The sequence below is a fragment of the Scyliorhinus torazame genome, chromosome 19 (genome assembly GCF_047496885.1).
Source record: "Scyliorhinus torazame isolate Kashiwa2021f chromosome 19, sScyTor2.1, whole genome shotgun sequence".
NCBI lineage: Eukaryota > Metazoa > Chordata > Chondrichthyes > Carcharhiniformes > Scyliorhinidae > Scyliorhinus > Scyliorhinus torazame.
This window is the reverse complement of record NC_092725.1, coordinates 82,711,472-82,730,209: the sequence shown is the minus strand read 5'-3', so window position 1 is coordinate 82,730,209 and position 18,738 is coordinate 82,711,472. Positions and strand designations below refer to the sequence as shown.

General features: G+C 49.4%; 1 protein-coding gene across 5 annotated transcripts in view; it reads right to left on the bottom strand.

Annotated features, from left to right (window-relative positions):
- The window catches only part of cacna1c (calcium channel, voltage-dependent, L type, alpha 1C subunit), a 1,623,635-nt gene that overhangs the window by 648,157 nt on the left and 956,740 nt on the right, over positions 1 to 18,738 (bottom strand). For all 5 annotated transcript variants that reach the window (XM_072484617.1, XM_072484613.1, XM_072484615.1 and 2 more), the window contains 2 exons: positions 16,162 to 16,387; positions 13,398 to 13,605 (listed from right to left, as the gene is read on the bottom strand). In XM_072484617.1, coding sequence (XP_072340718.1) covers positions 13,398 to 13,605; positions 16,162 to 16,387 — 434 coding nt within the window. The remainder of the gene's footprint in view (positions 1 to 13,397; positions 13,606 to 16,161; positions 16,388 to 18,738) is intronic.

Sequence of the window (18,738 nt, the reverse complement as noted above, 5' to 3'; positions counted from 1 at the left end):
ATCAACCCGCATCACCACCATATTCGGCAACAACTTTGCATCTACATTCACATCTACATTCAACAGTGAGATCGGGCGGTACAAAGCACACTGCTCTGGGTCCTTGTCCTTGTCCTCCTTTGGAATGAGCGATATCGAAGCCTGAGACAGTGTGGGGGAAAGCTCCCGCCTCACCACCAACTCATTATATATCTGCACTAGCAGAGGCCCAAGCTCCAAACCAAACTTCTTATAGAGCTCGACTGGCAACTCATCCCAGGGCCATCCCCGCTTGCACGACCCCACGCAATACATTACTTCCTTGAACTCAACCAGGGCCTCCGGTCCCTGCACCTTCGCCTCCTCAACCCTCAGGAACGCCAACCCATCCAAAAATCGCCTCATCACTTCATCCCTCAGCAGAGGCTTCGAGTTATACAATCTCCAGTAAAAAGTCTCAAAAACCCCGTTTACCCCTTCTGGCTCCAGTCCTACCGTGCATCTATCGTCTCTCACCCTCCCAATTTCCCCTGCCGCAGCCTGCTTCCTCAACTGGTGCTCAAGCATCCTGCTAGCTTTCTCACCATGCTCATATACCGCCCCTCTGGCTCTACACAATTGCTCCACCGCCTTTCCCGTGGACACCAACCCAAACTCCATCTGGAGCCTCTGCTTCTCCTTTAATAACGCCTCCTTAGGCGCTATTGAATATCCCCCAACCAACCTCAACCTCTCAGCCTGCTCCACCCGCTCCATGTGCGTCCAAATCAATATAAATGCCCCATTACCACTGCCTTCGGCACTTACCAAAACGTGGAGGCAGAAACCTCTCTCGTCTTATTCAGCTCCACATAATTTCAGATGGTCACCCTCACCCTTTCTCAAACCCCTTTATCCGCCAACAACCCCATCCAACCTCCACTGCGTTCACTGAAACTCCCCCTTTGCCACCCGCAGGTCCACCCAATGTGACATGTGGTGAGAAACCACAATCACTGAATACTCCGATCCAGCCATCCCCGCCAACATCCAGTACACCTGGTGCATGTGCGAAAAATATGAAAACTCCTTCACCTTCGGCCTCTCAAACCACCACGGTCATCCCCCATCCGTTCCATAAACCCCTGCAGCTCCTTTGCCATGGTCAACACCTTCAAGGACCTGGGGCATGCCCGGTCCCACCTCGTATCCAGCACCATATTAAAATCCCCGTCCCTATAATCAACCGGTTCATTGCCAGGTCCGGAATCTTTGCTAAAACCTGCCTCAGAAAATCCACATCGTCCCAATTTGGGGCATGTACATTCACTAGCATCACAGGCGCGTCCCCTCCAGCTACCCATTCACCATCAAAAACCTACCCCGAGTCACTTACAATACTTCCCCACCTCAAAAGCCACCCTCTTATTGATCAACACCGCCACCCCTTCTCCATCTTCCTGAACAACCCCAAATGGAACACTTGCCCCACCCAACCCTTCCTCAGCCTCATCTGGTCCCCCAACTTCAGGTGCGCCTCCTGAAGAAACACCGGGCGAGATTCTCCACTCCCGCGCCGGTTGGGAGAATCGCCTGGGCCACCAAAATTTCCCGGGTTGCCGGTCCGACGCCCTTCCGCGATTCTCCCAAGCGGCAGGAACGGCCCGGTCGAGTTCCGCAGGCCGCAGGCCGGAGAATCGCCGGAGACACCCAAAATGGCGATTCTCTGGCACCCCCGCTATTCTCAGGCCCGGATGGGCCGAGCGGCCAGGCCAAAACGGCGGGTTCCCCCCGGCACCGTCCACACGTGGTCGCTGCCGTCGGGAACAGCGCGCGAACGCTGGGGGGCGGCCTGCGGGGAGGCGAGGGGGGATCCTGCACCGGGGGATACCTCAAATGTGGGGTGGCCCACGATCGGTGCCCACCGATCGTCGGGCCGTCCTCTCTGAAGGAGGACTTCCTTCCTTCCGTGGCACCGCAAGATCCGTCCGCTATCTTCTTGCGGGGCAGACCTAGAGAGGACGGCAACCACGCATGCGGGTTTGGCGCTGGCCAACCCGCGCATGCGCGGATGACGCCAGTTATGCGGCACCGGCCGCGTCATCCATGCGGCGCCGCCTTTACGCAGGCGACAAGGCCTGGCGCGTGTAGATGACGCGGCCCCGATCCGAGCCCATTGTCAGGGCCTGAATCGGTCGGGATCGGGGCCGTTTCGCGCCGTCGTGAACCTCACCGGCGTTCACGACGGCGCGGCCACTTCGGCACGGGAGTGGAGAATCCCGCCCACCATGTCCTCCTTCAAACAACTTAAATGCATAAAAACACGAGACCTTTTAACCGGGGCATTCAAACCCCTAACGTTCCACCTAATCAACCGGGTTGGGGGGACACTCCCTCTGCCAATGAGCCATAGCCGTTCCTTAACCAGCTCCCCAAGATGTCACCGTTATCTCTCCTTAACCAACTGCATCACACCAACTCCACTCACGTCAGCATTCCCTCCCCCCCCACTACTCCCCCCCCCCCCAATGAACAAAGAAAACCCAATCAACCTCACTCCCCCACTCCCTCCACAGATCGACCCCTCATTTCACTACATTTACTAGCCAACCAGCTGGCATGGTGGCCCCCACTCGAGATCGCTGCCTACCCACCTTCCACCCCAGTCACCTGCAATACCCCAAAGTCCCTTCTTCCTCAGTATTAACCATCCTGACAATATTTGTGTCATCTGCAAACTTACGTATCATTCTCCCCTCCCCTCTTCCTCACATTCTCATTTACATTGTGTGGTGAATGTATTATGGTAACCATTCACCACTGTATTACATTGTACTATGCTGTTGCCCATGTAGGCTCCACCTATGGACCATTGTACTGTATTACACCGCTTGTATCATGTTGGTGCCCTTGTGGGCTCTGTCCCTGGCTCTGCCCCCTTGAGGAGAGGTATATAGAGCAGCTGTCCTGTAGGCAGCACTCAGTGCCGAGCAGTCGCAGGCAGGCACTTTTCTAGTTGATTAAAGCCACTGCTCACTTCAACTCTCTGTCTCATGTGAATTGATGGTCGCATCACATTGTTTGTATACATCACGAACAATAAAGGACCTAACATTGATCCCTATGATATGCCACTGAATACCAGCCTCCAGTCACACAAAAAGCCTTCGACCACCACCCTCTGTTTGTAGCTTCTTTATCAGTCTCACACATGGGACCTTGTCAAAATTGTTGCTAAAATCCATATAAACTACATCAACTGCACTACCCATATCTACACACTGGATCACCTCCTCGAAAGTTTCAATCAAATTTGTTAAGCATGGCCTCCCTCTGACAAAGCCATGCTGACTGTCCCTGATCAAATCTTGTCTCTCTAAGTGGAGGTTTTTCAATAGTTTCCCTACCTTTGATGTGAGACTCAATGGTCTGTAATTCTCTGGTTTATCTCCACCACCCTTCTTGAAAAGTGGAGCCACATAAGCAGTCCTCCAATCCTCTGGCACCTCACCTGTGACTGGAGGGGAATTAAAAATTTGGGTCAGAGTTCTTGTAACTTCCTCCCTTGCCTCGCCCAGCAGCCTGGGATGCAATTCATCCAAATCTGGGCATTTGTCCTCTTTTAAACTCACCAAAACGTCCAATACCTCCTCACTCCCTCTGTTAAACAGTTCAAGAACCTCACAGTCCCTCTCCCCTAATTCTGTACCGACACCCTACTCACCGGTGAAGACAGATGTGAAGTATTCATTTGACACCTTGCCAGACGGTGTCTGCTGTGGACTGGTTGTAGCAGTATGTGAATTGCAGTGGATCAAGGCATTCTGGGAGTATGGAGTTGATGGGCAGGATTCTCCGGTCTCCAACGGCGAAATTGCGTTTGCCAATCGGCTAGTGAATCCCCGTTTACGACAAAATCGGGGGCGGCGCCGCTTTCGCGATGATCTGCCGACTCATGACATTACCTGAGGCCCGCCCCCTGATGCTCCGCAGCCGACAGGCCGGGTTCCCGATGGCGTGGGTCTCTCATGCTATTTTTTGCAGTGAACTCGGCGTGGCAGCTGCGGACTGAATCCAGCACTGCCACAGATGGAGGGGAGACGATCCGCAGGCAGGGGGGACTTTGGCAGGGGCCAGGGGCACTGTTGGGGGGTGGTCCGAGGGTCGCGAGCCTGGCCAGGGGGGGTGGGGGGGGCATTATTTGGCAGGCCGGGTCAACGCGCGGTCGGCGCCATGTTGCACGGCGTAGCTGCCGCAGGCCGCCGTTGTGCACATGTGCGGCCACGGACCCTGCAATTCTGCGGCCGTATCAGCAGCTGGAGCCGAGTGCTCTACGCTGCCTGCCTACTAGTCCCCCCCACCAAATGGAGGATCGGTGGCCATTTTGCGCCAATTCTTTGGTCGTAAAACGCGACAGTTCCCACGCATGCGTCAGGGCATAGCCTGAAAATCGGAGAACCCAACCCAATGTGTCTCATGACCAACCTCTTGAGGCACTTCATAATGATCGATGTCAAGACCACCGGACGGTAGTCGTTGAGGCACGTTGCCTGATATTTCTTTGCCACCGTTATGATGGTGGTCTTCTTGAAGCAGGTGGGAACTCGGAACAGAGTAGGCATTTTGAGAGAGTATTTTCTCTGTTGGGCTCCTGACACAGATGGGTATTGTCTACTCAGCAGGGAGCACCTCCTCCTCTGAGGAGGGCAGGGAACAAAGAGGGAGGAGGCCTGGTGGAGAGAGGAGCAGGCACTGGATCTTGAGGGACAGCAGGAAGGACAAGACGAATGTCCCTGCAGAAGTCAGTTCTACCCAGCTGCCAGGGTGCACAGGCAGCATTCAAACCACTTGGACATGACAGAGGTCCAGTGCTGCAGAAGGCTTATGGCTTTCAAGGGAACCTTGGATCAGGAAGATAATGTGGCTGATGTACCTGGATCAGAAGAGGGCACTTGGATGCAGATCCTGGGCAACCAGAAGGCTAGGACGAGCAGGCTGACATCAGAGTGTTAGAGGATGGGGCAGGACACCGGGGAGGCCCTGATTCAGTGCTTTTACGGGTAGCCTGCCATGCCCTGCCCTCCCACAGAATCCATGTGCATAACTCCAAATATCTCACAATGATCTAATCGATGAGCCCAAATGCCTGACTAATTAAGATTTTTACTCCAGATGTCTGTCCACAGCTATTTATCAAGCTGAAACAATTTGAGCACCCATGACACTGATGTTTTGTGAGCAATAAGTATTTACTGGTGACAACAATCACATAACAGTATCCCAGCTGGAAAAACTATATAAAACAGTGACAGGGAAGGAAACCAAAATCACCCAGTGAAAGTCACTCATTGTGACTTAAGTTTACATTTGCGGGTGCTGCGTTTGGGTACCCCCCTTCCTGTCAGAGGTATGAGAGGCAGACTGCTAATGTTGATGCCCTGTTGCCGCAGATGACATTGGCGACCATCCTCTGGTTGGTGAGGCCTGAGCAGGCTTTGCTTGAAAAGGTTCACTTTGTGATATGACTGGGCACTCCGTCGCCATGGACAAAAGGAAGGCATGGTTTCTGGCAGAGAGGCAGACGGGATGCAACCCTCATCCAGGCCACCATGAGACGAGGCCATAGAAACCAAAGGCAGCTCATCTGCCATTGTGCGATGTGTGCTCTCCTCCCTGCTTGCCAACGAGCAATGGGCACTCATTGGAGAGATTGGGTGCCGCATCCTTCTCCCACACAGGCAGTAACCTCCTGAGGTCAGTGCCTGTCTGAGGGCTTGCAGGTCCAAACACAACCGCAGGAATGCCTAATTCCAATCCTGGAGCTGCCTCTCCATGAGAGTTGCCAATCTCTCAATGGATGAGGCTGTGCGCTCTGGAGCTAAGAATCAATGCAGCCCTCATGCTTCACAGCGACCTCTCCATTATATGGCACGCAAAACCTCAGTCATTTCATGCAGATCTCCCCTGGACATCCAGGATATGCCACCTGATTAACATCTCCAGAGGCTTATTATCTTCCTCAAGCTCAGCATGGACCTTGTCTTCAGCTATTGGCTCCAACTATTGGCTCCTCCAACTATTGGCGCACTGGGTACTCCTTGCCTCCACCATCTGTACCAGGAAGCTTGATGTGCCCTCAACTGCCGTGCACTACCAATGTTTCAAAAATGGTTATGCCCTTCTATGTGCGAGTATCTACGCTGGTGCTTGGTGCTAAGAGAGGGTGTGCTGCAGGTGAATCCTGCGAGTTGTCATGCTTCGGTGTAAAAGGAGGGCCGTTGGCCTCTTGGCTTGCTTTGGTGGATGGCTCATCTGAGGGATGAAAACAAATATCCTGAGATATCACATATCACAAAGACGTAATTTTCAACATCTGCTGCCCATTGCAATTGGTCTCAGTTGCATTGAAATGTCTCAAAGGCCTGCGCATAAATGAAGTTGTTGTGAGAAATTAGATGCCCATTCAACACTTCCACCATCATCCTGTCATGATTCTGCCCAATGAGCTCTTACCTCCCTCCAAGATGCCAGCCTCACTGCAACCCGACGACCTCCCTTCCCACTCACACTGGAACTCCAGTGCTCCCAGGTTTGACACCTCAACACCAGTGGCTGGTCTCTCCTGGTTGCTGTGGCTACGTTTCTCTTTTAGTACTCAACTCTCTACCTTCAGCGGCATACCATGCTGCCCCCAAACTCAGATCACCCTTGAGAGGATAGAGAATGCTCCGGTCCTTTTGGACACCTGACCCTTTGATGGACCCAAGGTTCCAAATTCATCTCTCTATCCTTGAGACACAGAAGCAGACATGTGATCTGACACTCCTTGAAACCCACACATTTCATTGCAACAATGAAAGGATAACCTTCCTCTGCACAATTCCCACTATTCACTCACCCATGTTTAGCGCAGTATGACTTAAATTGCACTATTGTTGGGGCTGTCTCTGTCCTGTTTAGAGTATTTGTTCAAGCAGGGCTGATTTGGGGAAGTGGTGTGGATGGGCCGGGAGGAGGGGACCCAGGGAACAATAGGTGAGAGACTCACTGGCGCCGGAGTTGGGAGCCACCAGGCTAGCTGGGTGGGCTAGTCAACGGAAGCCAGGTGGGGGGTGTTCAATTAACCAGTTTATGTCAGGGGTTAGGTTATAGGGTGGTGTTGCTGGGGGGGGGGGGGGGGGGGGGGGGGGGGGGGGGGGGGGGGGGGGAGGGGAGGGGATTAGGTCTGCTGACAATGTTGGAAATTGGGCATGGTAACAGTCAGGAAGTCAGGGGCGGAGGCGGCCAGGAGGCGGGCCAGAGGAAGCGCGACACATGGCTTGGGGACTGGCCAAAGAAAGGAGATAGCTGATCAGCAAGGGGGGGGTGGGGGGGGGGGGGTGCGAGGTGCCCCCCCCCCCCCGACCAGGCTGATCACCTAGAATGTCAGAGGGCTAAACGGATCAGTCAATTAACCAGTTTGTTCGCGCATTTACGGGTTTTGAAGGCGGACGTAGTCATGTTACACGAGGCTCATCTGAAAGTGGCTGACCAGGTCAGATTAAGGAAGGGCTGGATTAGTCAGGTCTTCCATTCGAGGCTCGGCGCTAAGACCAGGGGGGTTGCGATCTTGATCAACAAGCGGGTCCAATTTGAGGTGGAGGGCACAATTCGGACAGGGGCGGCAGATTTGTTATGGTTAGGGGTAAGCTCGAGGGGGTGAGGGTATTCCTGGTCAACGTATATGCCCCTAATTGGGATGACGTAGATTTGTTAAGAGGTTGCTGGGGAAGATATCTGACTTGGACTCACGCAAACTGACCATGGGTGGGGACTTTAACACAGTTCTTGATCCTTGCCTGGACCGGTCGTGTTCAAAAACGGGTAGGGTGTCAGCGATGGCAAAGGAACTGAGAGGGTTCATGAAGCAAATGGGGGGAGCTGACACATGGAGATTTAGTCGGCTGTCGGCGAAGGAGTTTTCGTTCTATTCTCACGTCCACAAGGTATATTCCCTAATCGATTTCTTTATCATGAGCAGGGACTTGCTGACAGGCATGACGGGTGCAGAATATTCAGCAATTACCACCTCGGACCATGCTCCGCACTGGGCTGATCTGCAGATGTGCAAAGATAGCTTTCAGCACCTACAATGGAGGCTGGAGGTTTGGCTGCTGGCGGACGAGGCGGTGTGTGAGAGGCTGAGGAAATGCATGCATAATTACCTGCAGGTAAACGATACTGGAGAAGTTTCAGCAGTGGTGCTCCGGGAGGCGCTGAAGGCGGTGGTGAGAGGGGAGCTGATTTCAATCCGAGCCCATAGGGACAGGACAGGGCAGAAACGGACCGACTGGTTAAGGAAATTTTATGGACGGACAGGAGCTATGCGGAGTCCCCAAGGCCAGAGTTACTTAGGAAACGACAGAGGCTGCAGACCGAATTTGGGGTGTTGTCTACAGGGAAGGCCGTAGAGCAGCTTAGAAGGGCAAAGGGTGCAATATACGAGCATGGGGAGAAGGCCAGCAGAATGCTTGCACAACAACTAAGAAAGAGAGAAGCAGCTAGGGAAATAGGAAAGGTAGTCGACGGGGAGGGAAACCTGGTGGGGGACCCGGTAGGACTGAACAAGGTGTTTAGGGACTTCTATAGCAAGCTGTACACCTCAGAACCCCCCACGGGACCGGAGGGGATGAGGCGCTTTTTGGTCTGACTGACCTTCCCAAGAGTAGGCAGGGGGTTGGTAGACGGGCTGGGGGCCCCGATCAGGACCGAAGAAGTACTGGGGGGCCGGAAGGTCATGCAGTTGGGTAAAGCTCCAGGGCCGGACGGATACCCGGTGGAGTTTTATAAAAAGTTCTCCGAGATAGTGGGGCCGGTGCTGGTCAGGGTGTTCAACGAAGCAAGAGACAGAGGGGTTTATCCCCGACGATGTTGCAGGCCACTATCTCGCTTATACTGAAAAGGGATAAAGACACGGAGGCATGTGGGTCCTATAGGCCGATCTTTTTGATTAACGCAGACGCTAAGTTACTGGCCAAGATCTTGGCGTCTAGAATTGAGGACTGTGTACCGGACGTGATTGCGGAGGACCAAACCGGGTTCGTAAAGGGCAGGCAACTGGTGGCCAATCTAAGGAGGCTACTCAATGTGATTCTGATGCACCCGGAGAGCAGGGAGGCAGAGGTAGTGGTAGCAATGGATGCCGAAAAGGCTTTCGACCGGGTTGAGTGGGACTTTTTATGGGAGGTGCTGGGACGTTTTGGGTTCGGGGTGGGATTCATTGACTGGGTTAGGCTGCTATATCAGGCCCCAGAGGCTAGTGTAAGGATGAACAGGACGACATCTGCCTACTCAGTCTGTACGGCGGGACTTGACAGGGATGCCCTCTCTCCCCATTGCTGTTTGCGCTGGCTATAGAGCCGCTAGCAATTGCTCGGAGAGCTTCAAGGGACTGGAAAGGGCTGGTCTGGGGGGGGGGAGTGGAACATAAAGTCTCGTTATACGCGGATGACCTGCTGTTATATGTGTCAGACCCAATGGCGGGGATGGACGGAATCATGGAAACCCTGAGGGAATTTGGTCGGTTCTCAGGATATAAATTGAACATGGCAAAGAGTGAGATGTGGGTAGTGCAGGCGAGAGGTCAGGGGAGTAGGCTGAGGGGGCTGCCGTTCAGGCTGGTAGGGGAAAGCTTCAGATATTTAGGGATACATGTAGCGCGAAACTGGGGTAAGTTGCATAAGCTAAACTTGTCCCGGCTGGTGGAGCAAGTGAGGATCGAGTTCCGGAGATGGGGCTGTCATTGGCAGGGAGAGTGCAGACGGTGAAGATGTCGATTCTCCCGAGAGTCTTGTTCATATTTCAGTGTCTCCCCATTTTCATTCCGTGGTCCTTCTTTAAGAGGCTAGATAAAATTATCCTGGGATTTGTTTGAGCGGGAGCAGACGCTTTGAGTAGAGTAAATACGACCGCAATATGCGCCAGGCTTAGTCTGATCCAGTTCAAGGTCGTACATCGGGCCCACATGATGGTGGCCCGGATGAGCAAATTCTTTGGGCTGGAGGACAAATGTGCTAGATGTGCCGGAGGACCTGCGAACCATGTACACATGTTCTGGACGTGTCCTAAACTAAGGGGGTACTGGCAGGGATTCGCGGACGTCATGCCCCGGGTATTAAAAACAAGGGTAGCAATGAGTCCTGAGGTGGCAATTTTTGGGGCTTCGGAGGACCCGGGAGTCCAGGAGGAGAAAGAGGCCGACGTCTTGGCCTTTGCTTCCCTGGTAGCCCGGTGACAAATACTGTTGGCATGGAGGGATTCAAAGCCCCCGAAGTCTGAAGTATGGCTTTCGGACATGGCGAGCTTTCTCGGGCTGGAGAAAATTAAGTTTGCCTTGAGAGGATCGCTGTCAGGGTTCGCCCGGAGGTGGCAGCCATTCGTTGACTTCTTCGCGGAGAATTAATCATCAGCAGGGGAGGGGGGGGGGGGTTAGGGTAACGTAGAGTAGGGGGTTGCTTAGGCAGGTTCTTGCGAGAGGGGAGCTGATGCTTGCATTATGTCTTATTTGATTTTTGTACGGTATAATGTTTTTTATGCCAAAAATACCTCAATAAAATTGTTTATTAAAATAAAAACAAAGGGAATGTAAATTAGCATGATCAAGGCTAAGAATGGTGCTGATAGTGGCACATTAAGAGATTAGAATGTGTTAATGGCAGAACAAAGGTAAGCAGTGTGTCAAATGCCAATGAGGAACAGGGAACACAGTGGGGAGTGGTGGAATTTGGGACAATGGTGAGGGAAAACAGATCAATGGAAAAAATGATCTTTCCTGGATTTTTCCTGATTCCATCGATCTGTTTTTCCCTCACCATTGTTCCTCCTCCTCCCACGCCACTTGGGAAATCTGTTCCCTGTCAAGTGTGACTACACCTGATGTGAGACAATACCCTACTTGTGAGAGAAAGCATCCACAAATTTGAGGGATTATGTTACACAGCCTTGGGAGAGTCAACCTCTAGCATGAGTGCTTTGATGTCTTAGGCATTTGTGCTGATATCCACTTCCATGGAATGAGTGGCCAGCTGCATAGAGAATCAGACATGACAGGTCCACCAAATGCATGCTGGTCCAGGCCAATCGTCTGCATGCTTTAACTCACTTTACACATGATGAAGCAAAGCCTCATCTCAATGCTTCAACATCTCACTGATATGCAGCCAAGTGCTCTCCATAACTGCCTGCTCCTCCTCTTCTTACTCCTCCTTTTCCTTGGAGGGAGTTGATTGTTCTACACCTTTTATTCCAGTGCAGACATGTATTATCACCTTCCTATAGTCACAAAGTAATTAGACACAAAGGAAGTGGGATTCCTTGCAATTAGTGAAGACTTCTGGCTGATCCTCAAGTCTGCTCCGACCTTCAATAAGATTATTTTATTTTATTTTTTTATAAATTTAGAGTACCCAATTAGTTTTTTCCAATTAGAGGACAATTTAGCGTGGTCAATCCACCTAGCTTGCACATCTTTGGGTTGTGGGGGCGAAACCCACGCAAACACGGGGAGAACGTGCAAACTCCACACAGACAGTGACCCAGAGCCGGGATCGAATCTGGATCCTCGGCGCCGTGAGGCAGCAGTGCTAACCACTGCGCCACCATGCTGCCCTGCAATAAGATTATGGCTGATCTGATTTAAACCTCAAATCCACATTCCCACCTACGCCTGATAACCTTTCACTCCCTTGCATATGAAGAATGTATTTATCTCTGCCTTGAAAATATTTAAGGACTCTGATTCTACCACCTGTTGAGGAAGAGTACTAAAGACTTTCTGAGTGAAACAATTCTGCTCATCTCTGTTTTAAATGGGTGACCCTTTATTTTTAAACAGTGACTTCCAATTCTAGATTCTCCCACAAGAGGAAACACCCTTTCCAGATTCACCCTGTCAAGATTCCTCAGGATCTAATATGTTTCAATCAAGTCCCCTCTTACTCTTGTCATGTGAGAGTACTTTTAAGACATGGATGTTTAAGCAATGTACCTTTAAGAAAACAGTGATGTCAGAGAGTGGGTGGGGCTGAGGTCAGGCCAGCCATTTTGCAGTTTTAGTTTTGCAGGTTTTTAGTTTCAGTTTAGAAAGCAGTTTGTGTGTGTCTGTGTGTTTCCAGAGAGCTGCAAGTTTTGAAAAGAGCTGGGTGTGTGTCTGTGTTGTGCAGTGAGCTGGATCTCTCCCATGAAAGACTGTCTCTGGATCATTTGGGTGATTTAAACTTATAATAGTGAAGCCTTTAACCTGATGTGATTTTGTTTAAAGGTCTCTTGGAAGTTTGAAGGAACATTTTAAGGAATTATTTACTGTTGCAATATTTTCTGAGTTATCTTTGAAGTAAGGGGTGTTAAGAGATCCAATGTTTATTTAAGATGTTAAGTTGAGTTCATGGAATAAACAGTGTTTTGTGTTTAAAAACCCACATGTCCATAATTGTAATCCCAAACCTAGGGGAAAGCTGTGTGCTTGGAAAAGCAACAAATCCATTAAAGGGAGAGGTTGGTTGAACTCCATGATACATTTTGGGGTTCTGAAAACGCCTCACCCATAACACTCTTCTAATCTCCAGAGGATTTAGCCCTGGCCGATCCAACCTTTCCTCATAAGACAACTCTCCCATTCATGGTAGGATTCCAGTAAACCTTCTTGAACTGCTTACAACACACTTACATCCTTCCTTAAATAAGAACAAAACTGCATGCAGTCCTCCAGACCATGTATAACTGTAACAAAGCTTCTCTACTTTTATAATCAATTCCCCTCACAATAAATAATAAAATTCTATTAGTTTTCCTAATTACTTGCTGCACTTGCATACTAACCTTTTGTGACTCATGCACTGAGACATCCAGATCCCTCTGCAATTTCTCACTAATTCGATAATATGCTTTTTATTCATTTTACCATAATGGATAATTTCCCATTTTCCCATATCATGCTCCATTTGCCAGAACTTTGCCTGCTCACTTAACCTATTTATATTGTAAGGGTCCTTCCTGTCAATTCCCCTTTTTTTATTTTTGACGTTATCATTTTTGTTCCAGGTTTGCTTAAAGGGAGTGTATAGCAGAGAGAATGAGGAATTCAAAAAGTTGCAACATAATATTTGGTACTGGAGTTCGAACAAGAGAACTCAGACTTTGTAGCAAAAGATAAACAAGTCACTGAGTGTGACTTCTGCCACTAAAACGTAAAATACTTTGCGTTTAGGACAAAGAACACATAAAAAAGGACAGAGGTTTACATGGGAAAAAATGCCATTAGCTGTTGGGACTTAATAATTAATTAGCATTGTGGATTTAAATTTTTTTATTCATTTGGAATTCAATGTGCTAGCAATGTAGTTACCAGGCTGCAACCAAGTTTGATGCTTTGGCAACGTATGTTGAAAATAACAATTACATACCTGGAAGACAGTGAGAAGGGACTGAGGAAAGTTATCAAATGTACTCCGTTTTTTTTCCATCTCATCAAAATTGAACTTTCCTCCAAAAAGTTGCATGCCCAAGAGTGAAAAAATGATGATAAAAAGGAAGAGGAGCAGCAACAAAGAAGCAATGGAACGCACTGAATTCAAAAGGGAAGCTACCAGGTTACTCAAGGAATTCCAATATCTAAAGATAGAAACAAAGTATGTAATTATACACTTAATCACAATTTAAGGATGGATATTATTAAGCACTTTATTATATTAATTCTTCCAGATTGGTTTTGACATGCTTCTTTTGTTTCAGCTACTGGCCCATAACTTCGTGGTTCCCCAGGGTCACATTTGGGGAGTATCCCAATGATGTGCTGGGAAATCCCTCAAGGAAGTTCTCACGCAGAGGTTTACCGGCAATTGCACAGAAGTGCTAACTTCCTCTGCACAATTTCACTGGGCTGGCATCCATCCAACAGAAGCTATTTAAATCGCTAACTTTGGATGCTTCTGCCAATTTAACCTAGATAGTTACTCTGAAAGTGTTAGAGGAACAAAGTCACTTCTAACTCCAGAGTAACTATTTAAACACCGCAGAGCGAGCTTCACGCAGGACATCTGCGTACACACGACGCCCAAGGTGACTCGCCACACCAACCCCACCCCAGCCAGACCCAACCGGCTGCCGATCCGATCCCCTGACCCCCGCAGCTCTCTCTGGGCTGACCACCAGTCCTCTCTCTGGTCCTGACCCAAACCACCTCCTCACCCGATCCCCTCGACGCAAACTCCGAAACGAAATTCTCCCCCAACGGCGGGATGCCCGCCGACTGGCGCCAAAGCCGGCGCCAATCAGACGGGCATCGCGCCGGCCCAAAGGTGCGGAAGGCTCCGCATCTTTGGCGGCCTAGCCCCAACATTGAGGGGCTAGGCCGACGCCGGAGGGATTTCCGCCCCGCCAGCTGGCGGAAATGGCGTTTGTTTCCCCGCCAGCTGGCGCGGAAATGCGGTGCATGCGCGGGAGCGTCCGCGGCCGCTGTCAGTTTCCCAGCGCATGCGCGGGAGCGTCAGCGGCCGCTGTCAGTTTCCCGCGCATGCGCAGTGGGGAGAGTCTCTTCCGCCTCCTCCATGGTGGAGGCCGTGGCGGAGGCGGAAGGGAAAGAGTGCCCCCACGGCACAGGCCCGCCCGCGGATCGGTGGGCCCCGATCGCGGGCCAGGCCACCGTGGGGGCTCCCCCCGGGGTCAGATCGCCCCGCGCCCCCCCCCAGGACCCCGGAGCCCGCCCACGCCGCCTGGTCCCGCCGGTAAATACCAGGTTTGATTTACGCCGGCGGGACAGGCAATTCCTGGGCGGGTCTTCGGCCCATCCGGGCTGGAGAACCCAGCGGGGGGTCCCGCCAACTGGCGCGGCCGGATTCCCGCCCCCGCCCAATCTCCGGGAGCGGAGACTTCGTCGGGGGCGGGGGCGGGATTCGCGGCGGCCAACGGCCATTCTCCGACCCGGCGGGGGGTCGGAGAATGACGCCCCCGGTCTGAACCCCCCTCCAGGTGCGGCCAGGTCCGACACCAACTCCCCCTTTCCTACTGTGACCGGGTCTGATTTCCCCCTCCCTCTGGTCCAACACCCCCTTCCCCCCTCCGTCTGACCCAACGCACCCCCATCCACTCACTCCGGTCTGAGCCAAGCATCCCCCACCTCCCCCAGTGCGACTCGACCTCCTCCCCCCAACCACCAATACTCCCCTCAACTGACCAGACCCCCTTGACAACGGCTCCCCTTGAGTGCCGTAAAAAGGGGGTGTTTCTGACCTCTCTGTCCCCAGTTGCTCCATGCCGGGGGTGCCCTTCGCTGCTGCTGTCTCACCCAGCCTGAGTGAGGAAGGTTGGGTGAGACAGGGGCTTCAGAATACCAGCAAAGGTAAGTCTATTGAGAGTGACAATCCAATGGATATTGCTACTCTGAGGAAGTTATGGGCCAATATTGTTATTTTTTAAATGCATAGACGGATTTGAAAAGGACAGTCCCCCACTGCATCACCAAGTTCTCTCGTGATTGGGACAAGAGTTTCACCCCATTAGGCTGGATTACATTCAAACTTTATCACAGAAAAAAGGAGAATGTTTTCTTTCCACACCATAAACCAATCCCTAAATCTACCACTTGCTTAAAGTAAAATTAATTACTTTTTGGAAATTAATTCTCCAACAGATTTATTATTTCATACTCAATATATGTGGTTTCCAAATATTTATGGCACACATGAGAATGCTGCTCTAAAATTGCATATTTTAATGCAGAGCATGTTACGCCCTTCTCTCATTAATGCAGCTGTACTTGATTTGAGAGTTTAATTAAACTGTTCAAAATACAGATATTCTAAATTTATAAAAATGCTACATCTTAGAACAACAAAGTAATTAATATTTATTTTGCATGATTTCTGCTCAATTGTTATCAAAAGTGCAATATCACAAAAATCAAAATGCACCTCTGAATTATTTTTGGTTATCTGCATTCATTTTACTTAATAATTTGCCAGATTAATTTTGAATTTGTTTTAAAGAGAATACATTATGAATTTAATCCAATTAATCATGATGAATTATTCATTACTGCAGCATGTATAAGTGACGAGATCAATCCATTTGATTCCTTTATATAATTGTATTCTTACACCAACAGGTATGCATACATTTCATTTGTCTTATCAAAATGTAAATATCATAAAGTGGAAAAAAAATTATTACCTTGTAATTTTAAATATCCTCAGAAGTCGCACACAGCGAAGCACTGAAATACCAAGTGGGGACATGATCTTGGTCTCCACCAGAATAGTCTCAAGGATTCCCCCACAGACAATGAAACAGTCAAAACGGTTAAAGAGTGATACAAAATAAGCTTGAAGTCCAAGACTGTACATCTTAAGCAGCATTTCACCAGTGAAAAGTGCCAAAAGCACTTTGTTTGCAGTGTCTACAAAATAAAAAAAAGATTTTTTTTTAAATTGCTCCTTCCGATAATTTATTTTCCCCTTCCTGTTCTACAGGCTACAACTTACAGTGAGATATGGCAGATGATGACAGTCAAGAGCTACATTGCCCTTGAGGCCATTATTGCATGAGTCTAGATTAACTATCAATTATGATAGATATTGGAACTTAACCCAGTCCTGTCGAAATCAGCACCTTTCAATTATTAAGAGCATAACCCTGACTGATTTCTCCGTTGTAGTTGAGGGAAATAGACGTAGTTGAGGGAAATGGAGGTCAAGTGTATCATCAACATCACTGCCTGAGAAATCAACTAATTCAGCACAGACCAGGAAGTGAACCTGGACACTTCTCGTGGTATGAAGTTTACACCATAATATAAAGTGCATTTGCAAAGTGTGCCACAGGGAAACTACAACATTTAAAAAAAAATTAACAGGAATTAATGTACATTAAAATGAAAAAGAAGCTACAGATAACAGAGTTGAGCATTTTTCAGTTCTGTAACACCCAGACCAGGTCAGCAAAGAAGCAAATGTGTTTGCCACTGACCTGAAAGAAAGTTGTCCACAAAGATCTAACAATCTCTCTGGCATGGAAACCCCTTTCCTACTGTCAGTTGTGGTTCAGTTGGTATCCTCGCTCTGAACCACAAGTTACCAGGTTCAAGTCCCACATCAAGGCTAATGCATATAAAAAGCAAGGCTGCCATTTCAGTGCAGTACAAAGGGAGCACAGCACAGTCGGAGGTGCCACCTTTTGGATGAGACGTTAAACCGAGGTTCCGTCTGCCTGTTCAGGTGGATGCAAAAGGTCCCATTGCACTATTTGAACAACAGTAGGGGAGTTATCCCTGGTGTCCTGGCCAATATCTTCCCCAATCAGCATCACAAGAACAGGCTATCTGATTATTATTTCACTGTTAACCATATGCATAAATGTTGGCTGAACATGGAATATGGATGTTGTCTGTAATACACACACAACTGAAACTGAAGCTGAAGAAGCAGAAGTCAGTTTGAATCTGACACAATGTCAAGAGGCTCTCGTGTTCAGCAAATTGGTGTCATCACGTAGCGCAAGCAGTGAATGTTATTGAAGCACTTCCATAAAGAACAAACCAGAAACTAAAATGCATTGAATTTTTTACTTTTAAACAAAATTTTACAGAGTGAAATTAATTTATTTGGCAGTAATTATGAATTTAATATACCATTAAAACCCAGTTACATTTTATTGGCAATGTGGGGTGGGGGGGGGGGGGGCACAGTCTGATCAGGGAAGGAGAGAAATAGGAGTCGGTCGCAGGTTAGTAGGGGAGGGGGTGGGGAGTCCCATGTGGCTGGGGGTTCGGGGAAATTCTATGTGGGGGGGGGCGTTGGGAATACCGTGAGGGTTGATTAGTTGGGGCTTGGGTGATCCGGAATGTGAGGGGATTCCTGTGGATGTTTAAAATTGATCCGCTGAAGTTAAAAGTGTTTTAATTTCTTCTAATTCTTTCAGAGTAATTATTGTAAAACTGGCAGCACCATCCAAGGTTAGCAAGTTAAAAGGGTTGCTTCACAGTGCCAGGGACCCGGGTTCAGTTACCAGCTGGGTCACTGTCTGTGCAGAGTCTGCACATTCTCCCCGTGTCTGCGTGGGTTTCGTCTGTGCGCTCTGGTTTCCTCCCACAAGTCCCGAAAGACGTGCTTGGTAGGCGAATTGGACATTCTGAATTCTCTCTCACTGTACCTGAACAGGTGCTGGGGTATGGCGACTAGGGGACTTTCACAGTAACTTCATTTCAGTGTTAATGTAAGCCTGCTTGTGACACTGATAAAGATTATTATTATTAAATCGCTTTGTTGGAGGCTCCCAGGGCAGTGCAATTATCCAAGGGAAGTTAGCACTTCTGGACAATTGCCGCATTAAGTCTTACCTGGGAACCGCCAAGAGGGATTCCCCAGCGCACCTTTGGGATACCCCAAAATCTGATGCTGTGAAGCCAGAAAGTTATGGGCCAAAGTGTAACATTTTCAAGGCTGTTTACAATGAGACTAATAGAATAAAAGGAAATATTTTCATCAGTTCAATAATTTCTATTTAACTGCAATCTGAGGCAACTTCAACAGAGTACCCAAGTGTAAGTATAAAATCATTGGCATTAGCTTCTGGATTTCCTGATGGAACTATGCACACGCAGATGTTGCATTTTTGCTGTGGGGTTTGGACCCCACATTTGGTAAACATCTGGGTCCTGACCCCACACCCCATTTGAAATAGGCACTAATTTAACTGGTTTGGCTGGGGTGCGGGGGGGGGGGGGGAACACAGAGTATTAGTAAAGTAGAG